Source organism: Prionailurus viverrinus, chromosome A3 (genome assembly GCF_022837055.1).
Source record: "Prionailurus viverrinus isolate Anna chromosome A3, UM_Priviv_1.0, whole genome shotgun sequence".
NCBI classification, from domain to species: Eukaryota; Metazoa; Chordata; class Mammalia; order Carnivora; family Felidae; genus Prionailurus; species Prionailurus viverrinus.
The window spans coordinates 613,822-634,770 of NC_062563.1; the positions used below are offsets into that span (position 1 = coordinate 613,822).

Genomic DNA, 20,949 nt, shown 5'->3' on the forward strand with positions numbered 1-20,949 from the left:
CAAAGAGGCACTGGATGATGTCACCGCACTTCTAGAGAAACACCCTGCTCGACACACCTTGAAGTACTTCGCGGAAGATCGTTTCTCAAGGCCACAGGTGCGCGTGTGCTTGTGTTTGCACCACGTGTCCTCACTTTCTGTGCTAGAACCCTCTGTTGTAATCCTTTTGCTTCTGGGAGAGAGACCCGGAACGCAGACAAGTCGCACGCGGAGACCCCGGCTGTTTGGGGGTGGTGAGCTGATAAAAATACCCAAACACCGGCCCCCGGCGAGACCCAGGCTTCGTGCATAGCAGTGCTCTGCTCGCGGCATCAGGATCAAGGACAGCGCTCCCGGAACTCTCCAAAACAAGCCACCAGCAGGTGTCCATTCACGTGGGTGAGACTCGTTTCCTGTGTTCCCAGGGCCTGGCACCAGCCCCAGTCACTCTTGGGGGGATGCTCATCGCAGAGCAGAGGCCCCTCCCTCTGGCCCCTCCACCCTCCACTCAGAGCCCGGATGCCTGCTCTGGTGAATGGCCAGACCCAGCCCAGGACAGCACCACCCCCCCAAGCCCAGGTAAGACGTGAGAGCGGCCGCCACGTCCCGAGCGTCCCGGATCAGCCGCCGTCCAGCAGGCTCGGGTGCGTCCCCGGCATGTCTGTGGTCGTACCAGGCTCACGATGAGCGTCCGTAGCAGAAGCTGCTCTACCAGATAGACGTCTCTGGTGCTCAGCTCGGCCCTAAAGGAACCTCACTTTAGGTTGACAAAGTCACGGGCCTTGGCGGTAGTTACCGTTACGCTCTCACAGCCTGACGTAAGTCACGTATATGTGTCCGTACGTTTTACTGAGGCACGGTTGACACGCTGCTGCGCTGTTTTCGGCGTGCGGCACCCTGATTGCACGCCTCTGCGCCCGCTCCCCGCAGGGCGCCTGCCGTCTGTCGGCAGGTGCTGGCAACTGTGTTCCCTCTGCTGTACTTCTCGTTTTCCATGTGCGTGTAACGTAGACATGTACTTAAGTAAATTTAAATAAAAGTGCATTTTTTAAAGTTGATTTCTATTTAATTTGAGAAAGATACAGAGAGCAGGCGGGGGAGGGGCAGAGAGAGAAGGAGACAGAATCCCAAACAGGACGTGGGGCTCGAACTCAGGAACCGTGAGATCATGACCCAAGCTGAAATCAAGAGTTGGGATGGTTAACCGACTGAGCCACCCCGGTGCCCCTGAACGTACGTTTTTATATTTAAGTCAAGAGATTTCTCTAAGGAATTTCCCCCTGATGCGAAGACATTTGATTCGTCACCTGCGGGTTAAAAATGGCTGTGCTGGTGGCTGCGCGTTTGTGACCGTCATGGACCCTGGGTCCTCAGGAACGTCACGGGGAGTGAGCTCTCCTTCCTGTTCCTTGGGTCCGAGGGGTTGTTTATAAAAGAAAGGTCTGGCAGGGTTGCTTGTCTCCCTGAAGGAAAATAAGTCTTTAAGAAGAGCTTACTCACATATTTTGGATTCTGAAATTAATTGATTTCCTATGCGGTCTTTTCCAACAGGACGGTTTTGGTGGGAGATAGATCGTGTTCTGTGCATGGATCTTCCCTGAGTGTTCACTGAGAATCAGTTGTAGCCTCCCTTCCCAGATGTGGGACAGCTTGTCCTCATGGTGACAGGGCAGGGACCATGGCAGGGACCTGATAAGAGGTGGCATCGTCACGTCCCGACCGCCTGTAACTTGTCTGTGTCTTGTTCTGGATCGATGCCCCTTGTTAGCTGGAGCCCTGGGCTCCGCAGGAGGCCTGCCCTGGAGTTGGCCCCCGCTGGCCCTTGGGAGGGTCTGTGGGGGCCAGGGGCCCCCCAGGATGTCTGGGGCCTTCTTCCAGCATGCCGTGCGGCCAGCACTCCGCCCCACCCCGCAACCTGACGGGCGCCCAGAGCTCCGACAGCCTGACCGTGAAGTCAGCAAAGGAGCCGTGAGGGAGGCACCCGTGGAAACAGAGGGCTCTGCTGACAGCCTCGAGGCTGGAGAGGCCTCACCAGGCACCTTTGCTCTGGAGCAGACGCTCCCACCCGCCTCTGCCTCAGCCAGACCTGGCATTCAGGTTTGGTGGCCACTGGGTGACGGCAGAACCACACAGGACGGGGACAGCTGTGGAGGCTGCACTAGGCATCCGTGTGAGCCTTTGAAGCTGTCACTTCTTGGGGTGCCTGGGTGGCTCAGTCGGTTGAGCGTCTGACTCTTGATTTCGGCCCAGATCATCATCTCCTGGTTCGTGGGTTCGAGCCCTGCTTCGGGCTCTGCTGTGACAGCCTGCAGCCTGCGTGGGATTTTCTCTCTCTCTCTCTCTCTCTCTCCCCCTCTCCCTCTCCCTCTCCCCCCCCTCCTCCTCCCTCTCCCCCTCCCTCTCTCCCAGCCCCTCCCCCACTGGCTATTTCTCTCGAAATAGATAAAAAATAAATGAAAACAAAGCTGTTACTACACGGCAGCCAGGTGCGGAAGGCCTTCCAGTGCCCTGCTGTTGGGCAGGTGGGCGGGGCTCCTCTGGGCGACAGGGCTGGGGTTCACCCGGATGTTGTAGGGTTTGCCGTCTGCGGGGGCAGAGAAGTATGCCACCGTCCCTGCAGCAAGGAACCTGATAGCTCTGACCCCATTGCTGTCTGGAAAAATCCGAGGACAGGGCCTCCGCACGATGCTCTTGATGTGTGTGTCTCACGACGTCTCTCTCCAGGTGTGAAGGAGAATTACCGAAACCGCTTCCTTTCGGAAAGAATGCCTTGTGTTTGCTTGTCCGCCTCTGTTGGACGTGTTGGGTTCCACCTCTGCTCACTGGCACGGAGCAGGTGGCTGGGGATGTGGCGGGCTGCCCGGGACCCGGGGCTCACTTTTGCCGGCAGGGCAGCGGGTGCTTTCCTAGGAAGGAAGCGGGCGGCCCCAGTCCGGGCTGTGGAGCGAGCGGAGGCAGAAGTGGCTTGGCTTCTGAGAGGGAGGTGCTTCCCCGTCGCTCTGCCGGGCGGCCCCCGCCCTCCCGGGCCCAGCTCCGACCGCGCTGCGGCTGGCCTGGCCCAGCAGTCCCGGCCTAAACGTGGACACTGGCAGAAAGAGCCTGTGTGGATGTCTGGCTTCTGGGGCCACCAGGTGGGGACACAGGGGTCCTCCTTTCATTTGCTCACTTGGAGGACTTTTCCCCGGGGTGGATGGAGTGTGGGCATCTGCACTGGGGACTGCCTGTCTGTGCTGTTGTGCTGAAAGGCTGTGGTTAAAATGTTAAAACGGTCGTGGCTCCCGGCTGGCTCGGTCAGTGGAGCACACAAGTCTTGATGTCGGGACTGTGAGTTCGAGCCCCACGCTGGGTGTGGAGATGACTTAAAAATTGTAAAACAGTTAACACATTTCAGACAGGTACGATCCCCTTAGATGGCGCCTAAGAGAAATAGGTTTGTAAAAAGAAAGAAATGGGTTTGTGGTCGATGGTCCAGGGATAAGAGGCGCAAGAAACATCTTTAGAATAGGTAGCTGTCCGATTGGGTTCTTATATTTACCATTATTTCCTTTAAAACTGTACAGCCATCTAATGTGGAATTTTCAGCAGGTGCATTTAGGTATCCATTGCTCGTATTTTGTTGAATTTCTCGTTGAAATATTGTGGCTCGTGGATTGATCTCAAGAAGAGTTTTTTAAAAACTTATCAATATGTAACATCAATGTCTCTTGAACACAGAATTTCAGTAATAAAAAGTTGCCTCTTGTTTAGGTATATTTACTGCCACATAACCCGCTCCACATCTGTATTCGCTTCGGGCCTCTTGGTGTATTTGCCGTGTTCACGTGCTGGGGAATGAGAGATGCCACAGACGTGGCTGTCAGTCCCATGTCGCAGGGGCGCACGTGTGCGTGCGTGTACAGAATTGAAGTCTTCTACTCACTTGGGGATATTAAATTACTAATTTAGATTGCATTTAAAATATATCATCCAGGGGCGCCTAGCTGGCCGAGTCGCTGAGCGGGTGACACTTGATCTTGGGGTTGTGAGTTCGAGTCCCACGTTGGGTATAGAGTTTACCTAAAAAATCAAAAAGACCCCAAAATCCAGACACAATATATAATCTAGTCTTGATTATTACTGGTTTTGCACTTGTGTATATAACTCCAGCGCTGGGGAAAAGGCATTGCTTTATTTTAAGGAAAACTCTCTGATCTTGTAGTTTCAGCCATGACTGGCTTGTATTGGGCTTACTCTCCAGCAAAAACCATTTGAAAACCCGGCAAACACACACACACACACACACACACACACACACACACACCCTGGAGACTGGCCAGCTCAGGTGGCACATATGGGGCTGTGCTCCTAGAGACAGGAAGAGCACACAGGACGAGCTATGTTTTCACCTTGAGGTTTTGCTGGTGGATTTCCCAAACGGGGGGACAGGAAGCAGGCCAAGCACAGAGCAGCAGTGTGCTTGCTATGCAAGAACATGGAGGGTGTCCTTCGGGGCACCCAGAGTGGCTGGGACTGGAGGAGCAAATCTCAAAAAGCAAGAACCCACAGAGGAGGAGCCCCCAGTTCTGCACACGAGCCCGTTAAACTCGTGAGCCATGCACAGAGCAGAGATCTCCACGGTTGTGCGGCTCTGGGACACCGGGGGGGGGGGGGGGGTAGGGCAGTTCAGGCCCAGGGAGGGAGGCAAGGAGACACCCTGGGCTTTTAGCAGAGACCCCGGAGGGGCCACACTTTGAACGTGAGAGTCACTCCCTCAGAGTAAGACCAAAACCAAATGAGACCAAATTTAGCCCCAACAAGAGCTAAGGCAAAGCTCCACAGGGGAGGGTGATCGTCCCGAATCTATCTGCTCAACAGAAGTCATAACAACATGCAATAAAACCTTAGCTGTCTTTAAAAGAGTGACCCCACGGGTAGCGTCCCCGCTGTCTCATCAGCCAGGCCTGGTGTCTAGGAAGCGGTGACAGCACGTGCTAAGTGACAGAGCCACATGACCGAATCCCTCCAGGGAAGGCGGGCACACACCACATTCACCTGGCAGGGACATGAAGACCCACTACTGACATATTCAAGGAACATTCTGGAAATGAAAGTATAATATCTGAAATTCGGTATTCATTACATAGTTTAATAGCAGTCTGCATACAGCGTAAGGTAGGATTAGTGAACTAGGAAGCTCATAGGGAAAAAACCCAAGAATGGAATAAAAGCAAAGAGGCACAGGAAACACAGTGAAAATGCTGAATGCATGAGTAACTAGAAGTCCAGAAGGAGATAGGAGGAAGTGGGACAGAAGTTCAGTTTCCCAAAGCTGATGAAAGACGTCAACCTACAGATTTCAGAAGCTCAGGAACCCCAGAGCAGAATGAATTCCAGAATAAAGCAACAGGAAACAACATCTGGGCACATTATGGTCAAACTCCTGGAAACCAGCAACAAAAAGAAACATCTTAAAGCAGCCAGATGGGGCGCCTGGGTGGCTCGGTCGGTTGAGCGTCCGACTTCAGCTCAGGTCATGATCTCGCAGCTTGTGAGTTCGAGCCCCGCATTGGGCTCTGTGCTGACAGCTCAGAGCCTGGAGCCTGCTTTGGATTCTGTGTCTCCCCCTCTCTCTGCCCTCTCCCTGCTCATGCTCAGTGTCTCTCTGTCTCTCAATAATAAATAAATGTTAAGAAAAAAATTAAAAAAAAAAAGCAGCCGGTGAAGAAAAGTCTCCCTTTTCAGGGGAGCAACAACTGATGTCGACTCTTTGGCACAGCGACACCTACCAGTACCGCGGGGAGCCTGCCCTCTGATGTGCCCACAGGGACGCCCTTCACCGATCGGGGCTGCGTGAAGACGTTGTTGTCCAAACAAACAAACCGACCCGAGAGTTCACTGCCGGCTGACCCCACGCTGGCTGGAGGGTGGCCCTTGGCAGGCGACCCACAGAATTGACCACGTGAGTGCTGCAAACGCATCTCGGTTGTTTAAAACAACATTTATAGTTTCTTCCAGGGTTTTAAACAGGAATTGGAGTCTAATGCATGACATTAACAGCACAAAGGGTCCGGGATACATGAGCTTGAGTGGTTCTTGGATTCTTCTTGAAGTCATGTAAATAATGGCAAAAGTGGTAAAGTACAGTTAAAGGCTGATGAAGAGAAAAAAATGGAATAAAACTTGATTCATTTGAAATAAGGCAGGCAAGGAGGCATAAAGGGACAAGACACATAAAGGACGGAGAAACCACACAAATAACCACACAAACTAAGATAGATTTCACCCCGCTGTGCCTGTCGTGACCCATAGACTAAAGACTCCAATAACAAGATGAAAAAATCTGCTTTAAAAAAGTTTACTGTTCGTAGGTGACATAAGTCATAGATAAGAACACAAAAAGCATTAAAGCAAAGCGATAAATAAGATAAACCAAGGAAACCCCTAAAGGAAATCTTTAATCTTGATGTCAAAGCAAACTGAAGAAATCTTACTCAAGAGACATTACAGAATGATGGAAGAGCCAATTCTGCAGGAAATGTGACAACCCTAAGTGCGCGTATTTAGTATTAAAGTATAGGAAGTAGGGGTGCCTGGGTGGCTCAGTCTGTTGGGCGGTTGACTCTTGATTTCGGCTCAGGTCATGATCTCAGGGTCATGAGATCGAGCCCCACGTCGGGCTTTGCCCTGAGGTGGAGCCTGCTTGGGATTCTCTCTCGCGCCCCCTCTGCCCTCCCTACCGCTCTCTCTGTCTCTGTCTCTCTGTCTCTGTCTCTGTCTCTCTCCCTCTCAAAATAAAAAATATAGGAAGTAAAAGTCGAATGCCGTCAAAGGAGTAAGACGAGTCCACGTTAGAGTCAGGGATTTTTGGCACGTCTTCTCAGTGATTGACAGGACAGCAGACAAATGTGAGGGAGGACAGAGATCTGAACAGCTTTCAGATGTTACACGAACCGTGAATTTCTGCAGTAAATCCATCTGGTCAAGGTGTTTGTCTCATCTATCGCTGGATTCAACTCGCTGCTGGGTTAGGTGTCTCCCATCCCAGTCCGGGGATGTGCCACTTGTAACAGCACAAGTAACCAATCTGAATTCGCACGCAACAGGTGCAGACTCCTCCCAGTGCACTTGAGGCATGAACAGAGTTGAAGGGTAAGCGTGGCTATAGTGCAGGTCTCAGAACCAAGGGCTGGAATCGTAGCGTGTTCTCGGACCTCAGTGAAATTAAATCAACAAATAAATAAATAAGAGCAAGAAGGTACTGGAACATCCCCTAAATGTTTGGAAATCAAACAACATACTTCTAAATAATCCCCAAGTCCAAGAAGAGGTCACAATGGAAATTATAAATATTTTCCACCAGGTGATAATGAAAATAGAAGCCATCAGGACTGACACGATGCACGGGGGGACCTCATGCCTGTAGCTGCACTTAGGCTAATTTGGGGTCGAGAAATGAGAAAAAGAATAGCAAATTAAACCCAATGAACTAGAAATCCGACATCCGGTAGGAAAGTGAACAAAACGGAACATCGGTGTGTTGAAAAGATTAATAAAGCTAATGAACTCCTATCAAAAGTGATCAGCACAAATAGAAGGCAGTGCTAATTGTAAATAAAAGGTGTTGAAAAGATCACCACTAAGATCCTATGGACATTAGACAATAATAAAATACCGTGAACAGTTTTATGCCAACACATTTGACGAGGTGGGGGGGAATGCTCAAATTCCTTAGAAAACACTCTATCAGACCCGGATGTACCAGGTCAGCCGGGGAAGGAGCCCTGACTGTGGCCTCCTCGGGACCAATGGGACCAAACGTGGGAGAGAGCCTGCAGGCTCAGGATGGCCGGTTTGACTGACTTTAGTGGCTCGCGGGGGCTGGTTGTGTGGTGCTGGGTGAGGCAGTGGGAGAGTTGGCTCGCATGCGAAAGGCTTAGTTGGAGGAAAGTTATTTGTTATCTCCTGGAATCGGCCAACCCCAGAGGGGCTACCCCAGGACCCCAGACGTGCACGCACCAGAGTCCAGGAGAGAAGGAGTGTGGACACAGTGGAGGCTGCCTCTTGCAGAAGGAGAGCTCGTGGACGCGAGGATTACAGAGCCGCAGTGATCCACGGACAAGCCGACCGCAGAGGGGAGTCTGGCTCAGACCCTGACATGGGTGGGGGCGCCTCCGCCGTTCTTTCCAGTCTGTGGTTCTCAGGGGACCGGATGTCGTGCGTGGCTCTCAGTATATGTGCTGCCGAAGCGAGCACATTGTGCGTGGCTCTCAGTGGACCGGATGTCATACGGGGTTCTCAGTGATCAGATGTCGTGCGTGGTTCTCAGTGAATCGGATGTCGTGCGTGGTTCTCAGGGGACCAGATGTCGAGGAGGAAAATGGATCCTGATTTCTGCCTCAGGCCAAGCACAAAAGTTAATTTGGGATGGATCATAAGCCTGATTATAAAAAGTAACAGGTTTCCTAGAAGAAGCCCTAGGAGAGAATAGCTTCTGATCATGGTGGTAATTTCTTAAGCAGTTCATAAAAATCACTAATAATAAAAGTCTGAAAAAGTGGACTTCATTAAGTTTATTAATTTGTCCACTAACAGTATCTTAAAGGGAGTAAAAGGCCAGTCACAGAGTAGAGAAAATGTTTGCCATAAATATATCTGACAAAAGAGTCCCATTCAGAATACATGAAACTTTAAAAATCTAAGAAAGAGGCAACTTAGCAAATCCATGAGAAGACTTGAACAAGCACTTCACGGGTGGGCTCAGTGTCTCCAGTGGATGGGAGATGTGTGGCGCCTGGGCCACCAGGGGCAGGAGCGCAGAGACCGGCAGATCGGCGATGCCTGGTCTCTGGGAAGATGCGGCAGCTGGGATACTCATGTGTGGCTGGAGGGAACATAAATCGGCACAGCCACGTGAAACACCTCTTGGTATCTACCAAGATGGAACGTCCAAGTACCCTGTGGCCCAGGCATTCCTGTCTTAGGTTTATGTCCAACGGAAGTGAGAGCCCTGTTCAGCGGGAGGCGTGTATGAGAGGCGTCTGAGCACCACTGTCCGTCAGGTCGGATATCCTTCAGCTGTAAGATGGGTGCGCGGTCATGTGGTCATGCCATGGAATACTACGCAGCAACAAACAAGAACAGAGCCCTGCTCCGGGCAGCGACGTGGTGACCGTTGCAGACTATGTTACGGGAATAACGCCGGGCCTGAGTGTGCGATCCCACCCTGAAGCAAACGTATGGTGATGGAGGGCAGAACGGTCATTGCCTATGGGGCGACATTGACTAGGAGGGGACCAGGGGCACCTTCAGGGTGCTGCGGACGTGCAGAGTCCTGACGTGCATGGTGGTCACGTGGGTGCGAACATCGGTAAAGATTCACTGAGCCGTACACCTCAGGTACGAGCACTTCATGTAAGGCTAGGAAGCTTCCAAAGATAATTTGGACGTAGCATAGCTTCACTCTATTCTAACACAAAATAATCGACAGCCCAATACATTTGTAAACAGGAAAGCAAAGTGGGGTTCACATGAAGTGGAGTCTCTTGGAAACTGTCATCAGAGGTAGGCTAAAAAATCCAGACGGCGATATGGGTAGACTCGCGTGCTCGTCTGGAGAAACTTGCCCCGTGCACCAGTCTGCAGCCTGCCAACTCCATTCGTCGTACTGGCGGTTCCTTGGAGTCTCTGATGATACCACGAAATAGTCGTGGAATATTCGCTTGAATGGTGGATCCTCGTGACAGATCCGATTCTCCTGCGGCCCCGCACGGAGCCGGGGAGGTCCAGGACGGGGGGCAGGGGGGCAGAGGTGCTTGACCAGTGTCCTCGTAGATACAATTCTGTAAAGTCATAGTCGAATGTCGCTGAATTTATTCTGGTCAAGCTGGTGCCAGCTTCTGAAGCCCTGCTCCTTGACCACTGAAGCTTGCTATTTTGCTGGCATGCTTGGTCCCAGGCCAGAGGGTTCAGTTTTGGGGACAGATGGGCAGAGCGTCTGTTCCAATTTAATGGCATCTGTGCTGTTTCGTTGATTTCAGTTGCTCTTTCCTCATTGGCCTCTTAGGGCTTTATTAGTGTCTATGAGAAGGACGCTGTGTGATGCTGAGAGTTTTTCTAAGATACACAGACTGTAAATCACAGGTCCTAGAGGTGTTAGGTTCTTTCCAAGAGTAAGTTATTTCGGTCACGACAGCCAATGAACGTTTCCCTGCTTACGGTGCTGGCCACTAAATGAGTGGCTTGAATGGTGCCCCTGCCCACGCATAAGCTGTGTCCATGCCCGAAAACCCGGAACCTCTGAGTGTGACCCTGTTTGGGAAAAAGGGTTTTGCAGAGGTAACTAAATGAGGTCATCTTGGAACATCCACGTTGGAGCTAAGTCCAGTGACAAGTGTCCTTAGAAGGGACAGAGAGGAGACCCACAGAGAAGGAGCCACGTGAGGGAGACGGAGAAGGGGAGGACGTGACCTCAGGCCCAGGACGCCTGGACCGCCTGGAGCCCCCAGAGGCAGCGGCCCTGCCCTGCCTGGACCTCGGACTCTGACTTCCACGCCAGGCGACGGTAGATTTCTGTTGCTTTAAAGCTGCCCGGTTTGGGGGCGCCTGGGTGGCGCAGTCGGTTAAGCGTCCGACTTCAGCCAGGTCACGATCTCGCGATCCGGGAGTTCGAGCCCCGCGTCAGGCTCTGGGCTGATGGCTCGGAGCCTGGAGCCTGTTTCCGATTCTGTGTCTCCCTCTCTCTCTGCCCCTCCCCCGTTCATGCTCTGTCTCTCTCTGTCCCAAAAATAAATAAACGTTGAAAAAAATTTTTTTAAATTAAAAAAAAAAAAAAAAAGCCGCCCAGTTTGTGGTGGTGTGTTCTGGCCGAGACAGGAAACTAAGAAAACACCAAAACGTGCTGGGACAGGGTGACTTCAGAGGATGTTTCAAGCGTCCCGTAGCCGCACGGGGGCTGCGTTCCCGGGGAGGGGCCCTGAAGGGGAGCCTTACTCACTCCTGTGCCTGTGTGAGCTAAATTGTTTTTCTAGGGAAAAATGCACTTCCGCACAGAGAAATTTTTTTCACATGTTCGTCTGAGTTGTTAAATACAGAAGGCTGGAATATGTAATTCAGCATTTTAACTGTCGTGTTTATAGAAGCTATGACTAAACACATTCTCAAAAAAAAGGTGGTTTTAAATAAAATAACGTAAAAGTTCACTTCGTCTCCCTTTCCCTCCCAGAGTCCGCTGACTGACGGGGCGGCCGGGCCAGCAGAGGCAGATAAGTGACTGCAGGTGCGACTGGCACGGCCAGACAGACGTCCCCCACAGCTCAGAGCTCCCCGTGTGCGTCCCCATGTCCCGGGTCCTGCCGTGGGGGCGCCGGAGCCCCCCGCCCTGGGGACCAGAGCCCCAGCGGCACCTGGCAGCCCCCTTCCTCCGGGCCCTCCCTCAGGAAGGGCGGCTCCTCTCGGCCGAAGAAGCCGCTGGGCCCGCAGGCTGCCCTCTCACCAGCCCGGAAACCTGCCCGCAGCTCTCTTCCCCAGCCCGTGGCCGCTCGCCCAGCGGTTGTGGTGACCACCGTCACGCCCGCCTGGCCTCGGGGCTCCTGGCCGCAGGGCCGGGGCCGGGGCCGGGGGAGCTGGTCCCCGTGCTCCTCCTCAGAGCACATCCTCGGCAGGTGTTCGGATGCGCGGACCTCTCGCGGGGGCCTCACGGGGTCAGTCACACAGACAAACAAGTGTGTGTGAAACGGCCACTGGAAAGCATAGCATGGAAAGGTGGTCACCGTGAGTTGGGGCTGACCCGGGCCGGTACGCAGCTTCCGTCTGAAGCAGTTCTATACGACGGTACGTGACGATTCCAGTTCTGTGATTTAAACAGTATGTTTATGCGTAGAAAAGGGACTCCAAAGACAGGTGTCAGCTGAGGCCACCTTGTGGGATGGGTTACTGGTGGTTTTCCCTGTCTCCCGCTGGCTGTCATGTTCTCTGCAGCATTCTGGCGTCACCCCTTCCCCCGGCTGCACCTTCCCTCCTGTCCCCAGCTCCCCCCCCCCCCCCACGTGTGCGTGTGCACAAGCAAATGCATGTTAAAAGTTCCTAAGTGTAGGAAAATGCTTTACTTCTTTGGACAGGATTGAGATTTCTGAGAGGCACGGTGGGGGCTTGGCACCCTTTCCACGGGCACAGAAACCGTGAGGCGAGCCGGCAGCAAGCCTCCGCGGTGGCGTTGGCCGTGAGCTGTGATGAAGTCCACGTGGCTTAGTGTGGGGGCCGTGATGGCCTGAGTGGGGGTAAAGTCTTCCTGGGAGTGTGTCCCTGTAGGGATCGGCTCTCCGAAGGGCGTCGAGAAGCCCCGGGGTCCTCAGCTCTCAGGCACGTGGTGGGTGGATGGTCTCACTAGAAAATACAGAAACCCGGGTCACTTGATTTTTTTAGATGCCTTTTAAGGGTTCTTGAGAGAAACACTTAAAAAAGAGCAGAGGCTACTTTGCGGCCCCTGCTTGGTGCAGTCGGCCGAGCACCCAACTCTTGATCTTGGGGTCGTGAGTTCAAGCCCCACATTGGGCGTAGAGCCAACTTAAAAAGAAAGAGCAGGGTCGCCTGGGTGTCTCAGTCGGTTAAGCATCTAACTTCAGCTCAGGTCATGATCTCGCAGTCCATGAGTTCAAGCCCCGCGTCAGGCTCTGTGCTGACAGCTCGGAGCCTGCAGCGGCTTGGGATTCTGTGTCTCCCTCTCTCTCTGCCCCTCCCCTGCTCATGCTCTGTCTCTCTCACTCTCAAAAATGGATAAATGTTTAAAAAAAAAAAAAAAGAGCAGAGACAGAAGCAGCGTTCCCCCACACCGAAGTGGTCATATCCTAGGAACAGAGGTGTGGGAGTGAGGCCCAGCTCGAAGCAGGCCAGTCCAGGGGCCGGTGCGTCCGAGGTTTCTGCTCTGCACAGCTCAGCCAGCGTCATTTCCATGGCGACACGCCCGGGGCTGAGGTGTGAACAGCAGAATGGAGTTGGGGCCACGGGGTAGGGCTCACGGAGATGGCAGCGAGGGTCCCTGCTTCTGGGCGGCCTGGTGGGTGGCCCACGCTTCCGGCAGGCTGGCTGGTCCCCTCCAGCAGGAGGGGCCCAGGGTCTGAGTCGCCTTAGCTTTCCTGGGTCCCGCTGTCTTGGGCTGCGTTACTCTGGGGTGCTGGTTTTCTTCTCTGCCTCCTGGGCACCTCCAGGGGCAGCTGTGAGTGGGGTCAGCACCTGCCACACCTAGACATTTGGCAGGGGTCTGAGGGTGTGGAGGAAGACTGCCAGCTGACGGTGTCCACACCCCTGCTGGGGTTCATTCCAGCAGCCCACCTTTGGTCTTGACCGTTCTGGGTGCTGGTGCTGGTGTGCAGTCGGGCAAGTGCCCTCCAGAGTGTAAGGCGATGCGAGGGCCCAGGAAGCTGCATCCAGACAGATGTCCACCTTTCACAGCAGGAAATGAGATCCCAAGATCTGGCTGCTCCCAGCAATCCCAGTGAGATCTGTCTTCAGGACGTCTTTAGGTTAATGTGTGTTCCAGACGGGGTCACTGTGGTGTCTGTGGGTCCCCGTCGCCAAGGGCACCACTCAGGATCAGCTGCCCAGTGCCCAGTGGAGCCCTGCACACTGAGGACCCCACTGTGGGACCAGGGACCCCAACCCCCTTAACCCTCTTGACCAAGAGGCCACCTGGAATGTGGAACGAGATGATTCTGAGGGTGTGGCCACATCCTGACGTGGAGTGTGGCCCCAGCCATGTGCTCAAGCTGGCCACAGGGGTGACCCCTGTGGGGCCCATGGCGTCACTCTCTGAAGTGTGGAAATAAGGGTGGACGGGAGGAGCACCCCCCCCCCCCGGCCACTGTGGCACATTTGGGGCTGGCCCAGGCATCTCCCTTGGTTCTGTCCACTAGCTGCTCAGGCAGGCTCCTTTCTTCCGGGCACAAAATGCAATGCCACCGGCCTGCAGATGTTTGGACAGGGCGGCTCTGCCCGACTGCCTGCTGGGCACCGTCCGCCTGTGGCCGTGAGCAGCACTGCGGGCTGGGGGCCGTCCTCTGGCTTCCTGTCTTTATACCTGTGTCTTTGTTACGATTCTGCATGTGGACACCACGGGGTACCGGATGCTGATGGGTAAGATAATACCGGCTGTGTCTGAGAAGGTCTCTTTCTTAAAAAAGCGGAAGCAGTGGCCTCTGACCTTTGGCCCCGGCCCTCCCAGCACCTCTGACACCAGACCTCCTGGAAGAGCCCTTGGCAGGGGCCGGGCGCCGGGCGTGCTTGGGGGCAGTCTGCGGGGGCCAGGGCCTCGCTGGGGCCGGTGGGCTGCACGCTGACCGGCTGGTCTGCTGTCTTTCAGTCAACGAGTTCACGGTGATCAGGAAGAAGTTCAAGTGCCCGTACTGCAGCTTCTCGGCCATGCACCAGTGCATCCTCAAGCGGCACATGCGCTCCCACACGGGCGAGCGGCCCTACCCCTGCGAGATCTGCGGCAAGAAGTTCACGCGGCGCGAGCACATGAAGCGGCACACGCTGGTGAGTGCGCGTGCAGGTCCTGGGCGGGGTCCGGGGCGGGGTCCGGGGCGGGATCCGGGGCGGGGCCGGGGGGGGGGGGTGGCTGGGCCGGGTTCTGGGCAGGGTCCTGGTTCCGCAAGGGTTTGGCCAGGGCACACTGTGGGGGTCTGAGGTGTGCGGGAAGGTGATGCGGGGTGCCCAAGTGATGGGGGGCACCCAAGTGATGGGGGGCACCACCTTGAACCCCACCCAGGGTCAGGGTGCTGAGGGCAGGGGCCGCATCACCCCCAGCCCTCAGCCTGGCCTTGGCAAGTGCTTCCTCCCCCTGCCAGGACCTCCCCTGGCCCCGTGGGTCCCACCGTGAGGTCCCTTCCTCTGTGCCTGGGCTCCGAGTGGTGGTGAGACCCAGCCTCTGCTCCCCCCGTGGCCTTGTAAGACGTTTGGTTACCTGTCTTGTGCGCACCCTTAGCTGGCAGTTGCCAGGGAGCAGATGCCGAACAGATGGATTTGCTTGGCAGGAAGTGATAGGAGACGGTCATCTTGAAACAGGGAAGCAGATTCGCCAAAAGACACAGGGCAAGGGACTCTTGTGCGTGATGAGCCGTGGGGGCGGGGTGGACCACAAGGTTCCCCGCAGTGTCCAGTCTTCCTTGGACACGGTGGAGTTCAGGGCTGAGGGTGGGGCCACCTGGAGCTTGCAGCCATTAGATCGTGAGACTGTAGATCCAGGCCGCCCTGGGTTGTCAGGTGCCCAGAGCCCCCAGCGTGTGCCATGGGGGCGCAGGGAGAGGGTGCTGGGGCGACGTCACGAGTTTGGGAGTCTCAGAGGTGTTGAGAGTCACCTGCGAGGTGCACAGACTTGGCTGGAGCCCTACCGCATGCTGATCTGATGACATCAGGAGCAGACCCCCCCCCCAGGAGGTGTGGGGGGACTGTGTTGGCAGTGGTGAGGGTGACCTGGGTGTGCCCTAGCACAAGGGCAGCAGGCGGCAAGGTGAGAGTCTCAGGCCTGGCTGCTGGCGGGGTGAGCCATATGGATGAGCGGGGTCTTTTGCTGTGCACGTCCATCCGTGGGGTGAGTGGGGGGCTCTGGCTCACTTTGGGGTCACGTCCAGATTTACTCTCCTTGGATCCTCCATTTGGCCCCCTTCAAGGGGCATCCTTCCCAGCCCAGTGGGGGGCACTTATTAGGGGGTGAGGACACCCTGGAGAAGCTCCCGTGAGGTCAGGCGGCAAAGCGGGAGGGGAGACAGTCCTGAGAGTGGATGCACCCAGCCCGTCTGACTGAGGGTCGCCCATGACCCCATCCTGCAGTGTCTCCCCAGACGGGGTCGAGCAGAGCGGGAAAGTGGCAGTCCTGGACCCGGGGGCAGGTCTGCGGGGCCAGCAGCCGCAGGCTGGCTGGACGGCACGGGCCCCGGAACTGCCCTGTGTCTCGTTTCGCTCATCTCCCAGGGTCCACCCTGAGAGCACAGGAGTCATGTTAGCAGACCGTGTACAGCAACTTAGGGGGACATGCGCCCCGCTGCCCACGCTGCTCCTGGTCAAGGGATGAGTAGTGTCTTGTCACGCGGAAGTGCTGGAGGGTTGTCGCTACCAGGTTGCTCCGTCTTGTCTTTAGCAAAACCATGTCATTGCTTTAGGAAGCATCAATCCCATTTGAGGCTCAGTGTGGTTGCTACCTTGGATGGGCCAGGTTTCCATCCTGGGTTTGTGTTTGGGCTTCAGGGAGAGTCATAAATCCCTGAAAACGTACCTACCAATGTTTTGGGCTTGCTTTTTTCTGAGAAGAGAATCTGTATCTTCCCCTTTAATTTGCCGGGGGCCCCCGACCCCAAGGAGGCTGAACCCCTGCTGACAGCAGGTGGCAGTAGGGGCGCCCTATGCCACCTTGTCCCGCAGCGGCCCTTCTGTGCAGACGCCGGTGCCCGCTCAGCAGACAGAGGGGCTGGCGGCAGGCTGGCCAGGGGTGGTCTGGACGGTGAGGTCTCAGGAGCTGCTTGCCACCAGCCGGGAACCACGGGTTGCCATGGTGCCCGCATCCTCTCTCTTTCCCTTGCTTCCGTTTGTTTGTTAGGACAGGTGCCGGGCCATCTGGTGCTGGCCAAGTGGCTCCCTGAGATGCCTTTGTCACTCCTGGGTGTCCTGGCACAGCCCTCAGTTCCCCGCGTGGGAGCCCCAGGTTTTGAGGGGCCTCAGTGGGCACTGCCCAGCCTGCTCTCAGAACACAGTTTCTGTTGTGAGAGTGTTGAGGAAGCCTGGGTTTAAGATACAACAGAGAAGGTGCAGGAGGGCCCTGGGGACCAAGTCGTTTCATGCTGCATTTCTAGAATCAGAACGTGTGGGCCCAGCTTTGCCCGTGCCTGGGGACACAGTGGTCTTCATGGCTGGGATTTGTGGGCAGGTTTGACGGGGAAGGTGGACTGTTCATGTCAGTCTGTGGTGCCACTGAGTTGGGGGGTGGAGGGGCCCTTAGCCCGGGACTCGTGAAGGGGTCCCTTCAGAGGGTGCAGCCCCCAGGACAGTGACCCATCAGTCAGGGGGCGCTCCGAGTGCGAAGGAAGGACACAGCTTGGCCAGCCCTCTTCCACCGTCATGCCACTGGTGGTGTATTTATTGCAGTAACAGTATTTACTCGATTGCTCTAGAACACTGGAGAATTCAGAAAAATATGAAGAATTAAAATTGCATTCTCCGCCCTCCTGCACTGACTGCCCATCCCCCCTGCCCTCCCCGCCCCCCGCACTGACCGCCCGTCCCTCCACAGGTCCACAGCAAGGACAAGAAGTACGTGTGCAAGTTGTGCAGTCGGGTGTTCATGTCAGCCGCCAGCGTGGGCATCAAGCACGGCTCCCGGCGCCACGGTGTCTGTGCCGACTGCGCAGGCCGCGGTGTGGCCGGTCCCCTGGACGGCGGTGGCACTGAGGGCTCCCCCGAGCTGTTCCCTGGCGACGGGCCCTACCTGGAAGATCCCGACGACCCGCGGGGGGAGGGCGAGGAGGAGCTGTGTGAGGACGAGGACGAGGTGGGCCTGGCCCACGAGGACGCGCTGCTGGCGGCCGAGAAGGGGGACGAGGACTCTCCGCGGGGTCCTGGCAGCCCCCCAGGGGCACCGGACAAGGACTTCTGGATCTCCTAGGCGCCGGGCCGGGGTGGCGCGGCACCACCCTCTCCTGTGTGTGCGTGTGTGTGCGTGTGTGTGTGTGTGTGTGTCCTGCCTGCGGCCAGGCCATGCTGACCCCCTTCCTCCCCCATTATTCTGTTCCCGCCCCCCAGACACACACACACACACACACACACACACACACCACCCTGAGGCTCACAGGCAGGCATGACCCCGGGAAGTAAGGGCTCTGGAACCGAACAGCACGGGACATGGGGTGGGGTTGAGCCCAGGAGAGCACACAGTCCAACATGTCTGTGGGGACAAATAGAGGATCCCCAGCAGGTACATGTAGATAGGGCGTCGAGGGAGCCCGTGTGGCCAGTCTGGCCTCGGGATACACCGTAGCCCGATGGCCAGGTCAAGGTCGGCACTGGTCCCGGTTGTGAGCGTGGTCCCTGAGGCCACAGGCCCAAGAGACGTTAAGGGAGGTTTTGCACACGCCCGATGTCCAGCGTGGAGTCTCCCCCTGCCCCCTGCCCTGCTCCCCTCTTCTCAGCAGCCCGGTCACTGCCTGCGGCCACCGCCGCAGTCTCTTGCCGCTGTTGTGGCCGCCGGCGGAGCCCAGGTCGGGTGTGCAGAAAGCCCGTGGCCCTCCCGCCTCTGGGCTTTGGTGCTTAACATAAAACAGCTGCAGAAGCCCCCCACTGGGGCCGGGGACCCCCAGGTGCTATCTTCCGGCAGAGGCAGCCAGGTGGGGACCGATGGGCCACCGATGTGCCACGCTCCTCTGGTGCAGGGCTCAGCGCTCCCCGCGCCTGGCCACTTGGGTCCTTTTGGGGGGCCTGGGCTCTTTGTTCTGCGTGCACTTCCTTGGGGAGCCCGGGGGCGGCCTCATCCCCTGGGCTCCGCCGTCCTCCCTGCCTGGGCCAGTCCTCCTGACCCTCCTGAGTGCCCTTGCCTTGTTGCTGCTAACACTGGAGGCGGTGTTCCTGGCTGCCGTGTGCTGCTCGCACGTCCCCGCGTGGGTAACCAAACCTGTCAAGTAGTCAGAGCCGTCCTGAGGTAGTTACGTAAAAATACTTGGTTTGGCATTATTTTCTCACCTGACGAAACAGAGTTGTCTTTCTCGTCCTCTCGTCGTCTCTTTAGATGCGCTCCCGCCTCTTTATTAATTTTCTGGGTGGAAAGCCAGGCCTGGCTGTGAGGAGCCTCCCCCCGGGCCGCAGGACGCACACTGGTCTGTCTTCTCCCTCGTTCAAGCTGTTCCTGACGACACTTCACCACTAAGACATTCCGTCTCGCACCCACGTGGCTCGGGCTTGGGCAAGACTCAGGCCACGCCAAGACTCCCCCGGGTGCTCAGCTGGAGCCCCCGTGCAGACGGTGGTTTTATTTTCTCTTTTCCACAGACTCTAAGCTTTTACCAGGTTTTCCGTTGTGTCGCATATGTTCTTTCTAGGTGGAAAAGGAAAATGCCACAAGACCCTCACTTCGGTTCCGATGGTGGCCGGGAGCACGTTGGGCCCAGGCCGCTGTTGGGGGTGCTGGGGACCAGGGCTGGCGGGAAGCCCTGCGGGGGGCGGGGGGGTCACAACTTCTGCGTTTGTCTTAAGTACAGTCAGCCGAGTATCCATCAGTTAGAGGGCCTGCACAGAGCTGTCATCCGGCCTCCTGCACTCCTGTCCCGCGTGGTGACCGCGCGGTGACCGAGCCCTCTCTGGCTGCCCTGCTTGCCCATCCGCCCACGGTGGGCAAGGCCAGCGCAGGGGCTCTGGGACACACTTCCCTTCCTGCCTCTCACCGGTGAGGCCCGGGCTGCAGCCCTCACGGAGCCCTCAGAACCAACCGCGTACCTCCCCGACTTTCTGATCCCTTTTCTACACAGACTGATTTTCTTACAAATGTATTTGGAAACCAGACCTTTGCTACCAACAGTGTCTCTGGGTTTCTTACCGGCCCCCACCCCCCCTTCCCGCTCGGGCCGTCCTGCCCACACCCCGGGCCACCTGTGCCTCCGCACTCAGGACACCTCGCTCTTTCTGACCCGCTCGCTCCCTGCTCTGGACCGCCCTCGCTGGCCTTTTGGGGGGCTCGCCGTCAGTGCCACGGGGCATCTTCTTCCTTAAAACCAATACTGTACCGGACGACCGAGGGCCCCGCTCTGCCCGAGCTCCCCAGGCGTTTGCTGCGTGGCAACCTCAGCTCTACGCGGTTGTCCGCCGTCGGGGATGAACCCGTCACCTCTCAGGAGGCGTGGAGGGAAGAGACGTGTAATGAAGGGTTTTTTTACGTGACTGATTTTTTTTTAAATCGATGTTTAAACTAATAAATATTTTTTTATGAAGAGGAAAAAATGTGTAGATTACATTTCACGTTTTGTACTTTTCTGTTTGTGTCTTGTGTGTATTTTGGTGTTTGCAACACCAAAGTGGAAAATGCAGTCCGTTGAGTGGGGAGTTCTTTGGGGTGGGGGTGGGCAGGGAACCCGTATGACTTTTGTATCAAGCTCTGGAGCCTGACCAGGTTGTACATTTGGACTCTGGGTTGTGGGGAACAGTCAGAACACTGCCAGGACTCAGTAGGGACCTCGACTCGAGAGACACAGCTGCTGCTTCCAACTTTGCACATCTTCCTTTTTAAAAAAGAAAACTCTGAGAAAATGCAAAAACTGGAACTTTTTGCAATATTATGAAAGATAATCTTATTTTCGCTCATCCTGTGACGTGTGCGACGCTTACGAAAGCCATACTTCACGGTTGTTTTTATTTTTTAGCTTCTATCCTGTGTTTTGTACGTGGCCCTTTCAGAACTACTTGTAGTGAGGGTGCTGTGTGTGCTTTTCTTAAATATTTATTTTTTCAACATGCTTTCAACCTGTCAACAAAAACAAAACAGACAAAAAAGGGCAGTGTTTGAAAAACTGTTGTGGTTTTTTCCTCCCTTGGGGATGATCTATAGTCTATCAACTCTATATTAATCATCATAAACCTGTGTTTGTTATCGGAGACGTGTTTTATACTCGGGGGGCAGAGACTTTGGTAACGGGTCCAGCTGCTACCGTCTGCGGCCACAGGGCAGGCGGACAGCGCACCCTCTCTAGCGGTCTTGCAATTCTTGTCCGCCTCGGCGAGCTCCGGTCCTGCCTGTGGGTTCCTTTCTGTGACGGGGTTAGCTTAGACATTCTTGCAAAGCTTCCACTTTCAATAAACTGGGAAATTGCTGCTCAAGCAGACGCCTCATGAGTGTTTCACGGTGTCCCCTCCTCTGGCCTCAGCCTGGGTGGAGGTGGCCAGAGTGACTGCCCCTGCCCCCCAGCCCTCGGTGGTCTGCGGCAGGCCCCCCACCCCTGCCTGTGGCAGGGTCCCGGTTCCGCATCC

The 20,949-nt window shown here is 55.8% G+C and overlaps 1 protein-coding gene across 5 annotated transcripts in view; it reads left to right on the forward strand.

Annotated features, from left to right (window-relative positions):
• ZBTB46 (zinc finger and BTB domain containing 46) overlaps positions 1-20,788 on the forward strand; it is a 66,524-nt gene extending 45,736 nt beyond the window's left edge. For all 5 annotated transcript variants that reach the window (XM_047852949.1, XM_047852946.1, XM_047852945.1 and 2 more), the window contains 2 exons: positions 14,312-14,487; positions 17,234-20,788. In XM_047852949.1, coding sequence (XP_047708905.1) covers positions 14,312-14,487; positions 17,234-17,605 — 548 coding nt within the window. In that variant the 3' untranslated portion in view covers positions 17,606-20,788. The remainder of the gene's footprint in view (positions 1-14,311; positions 14,488-17,233) is intronic.
• Positions 20,789-20,949: the final 161 nt, after the last annotated feature.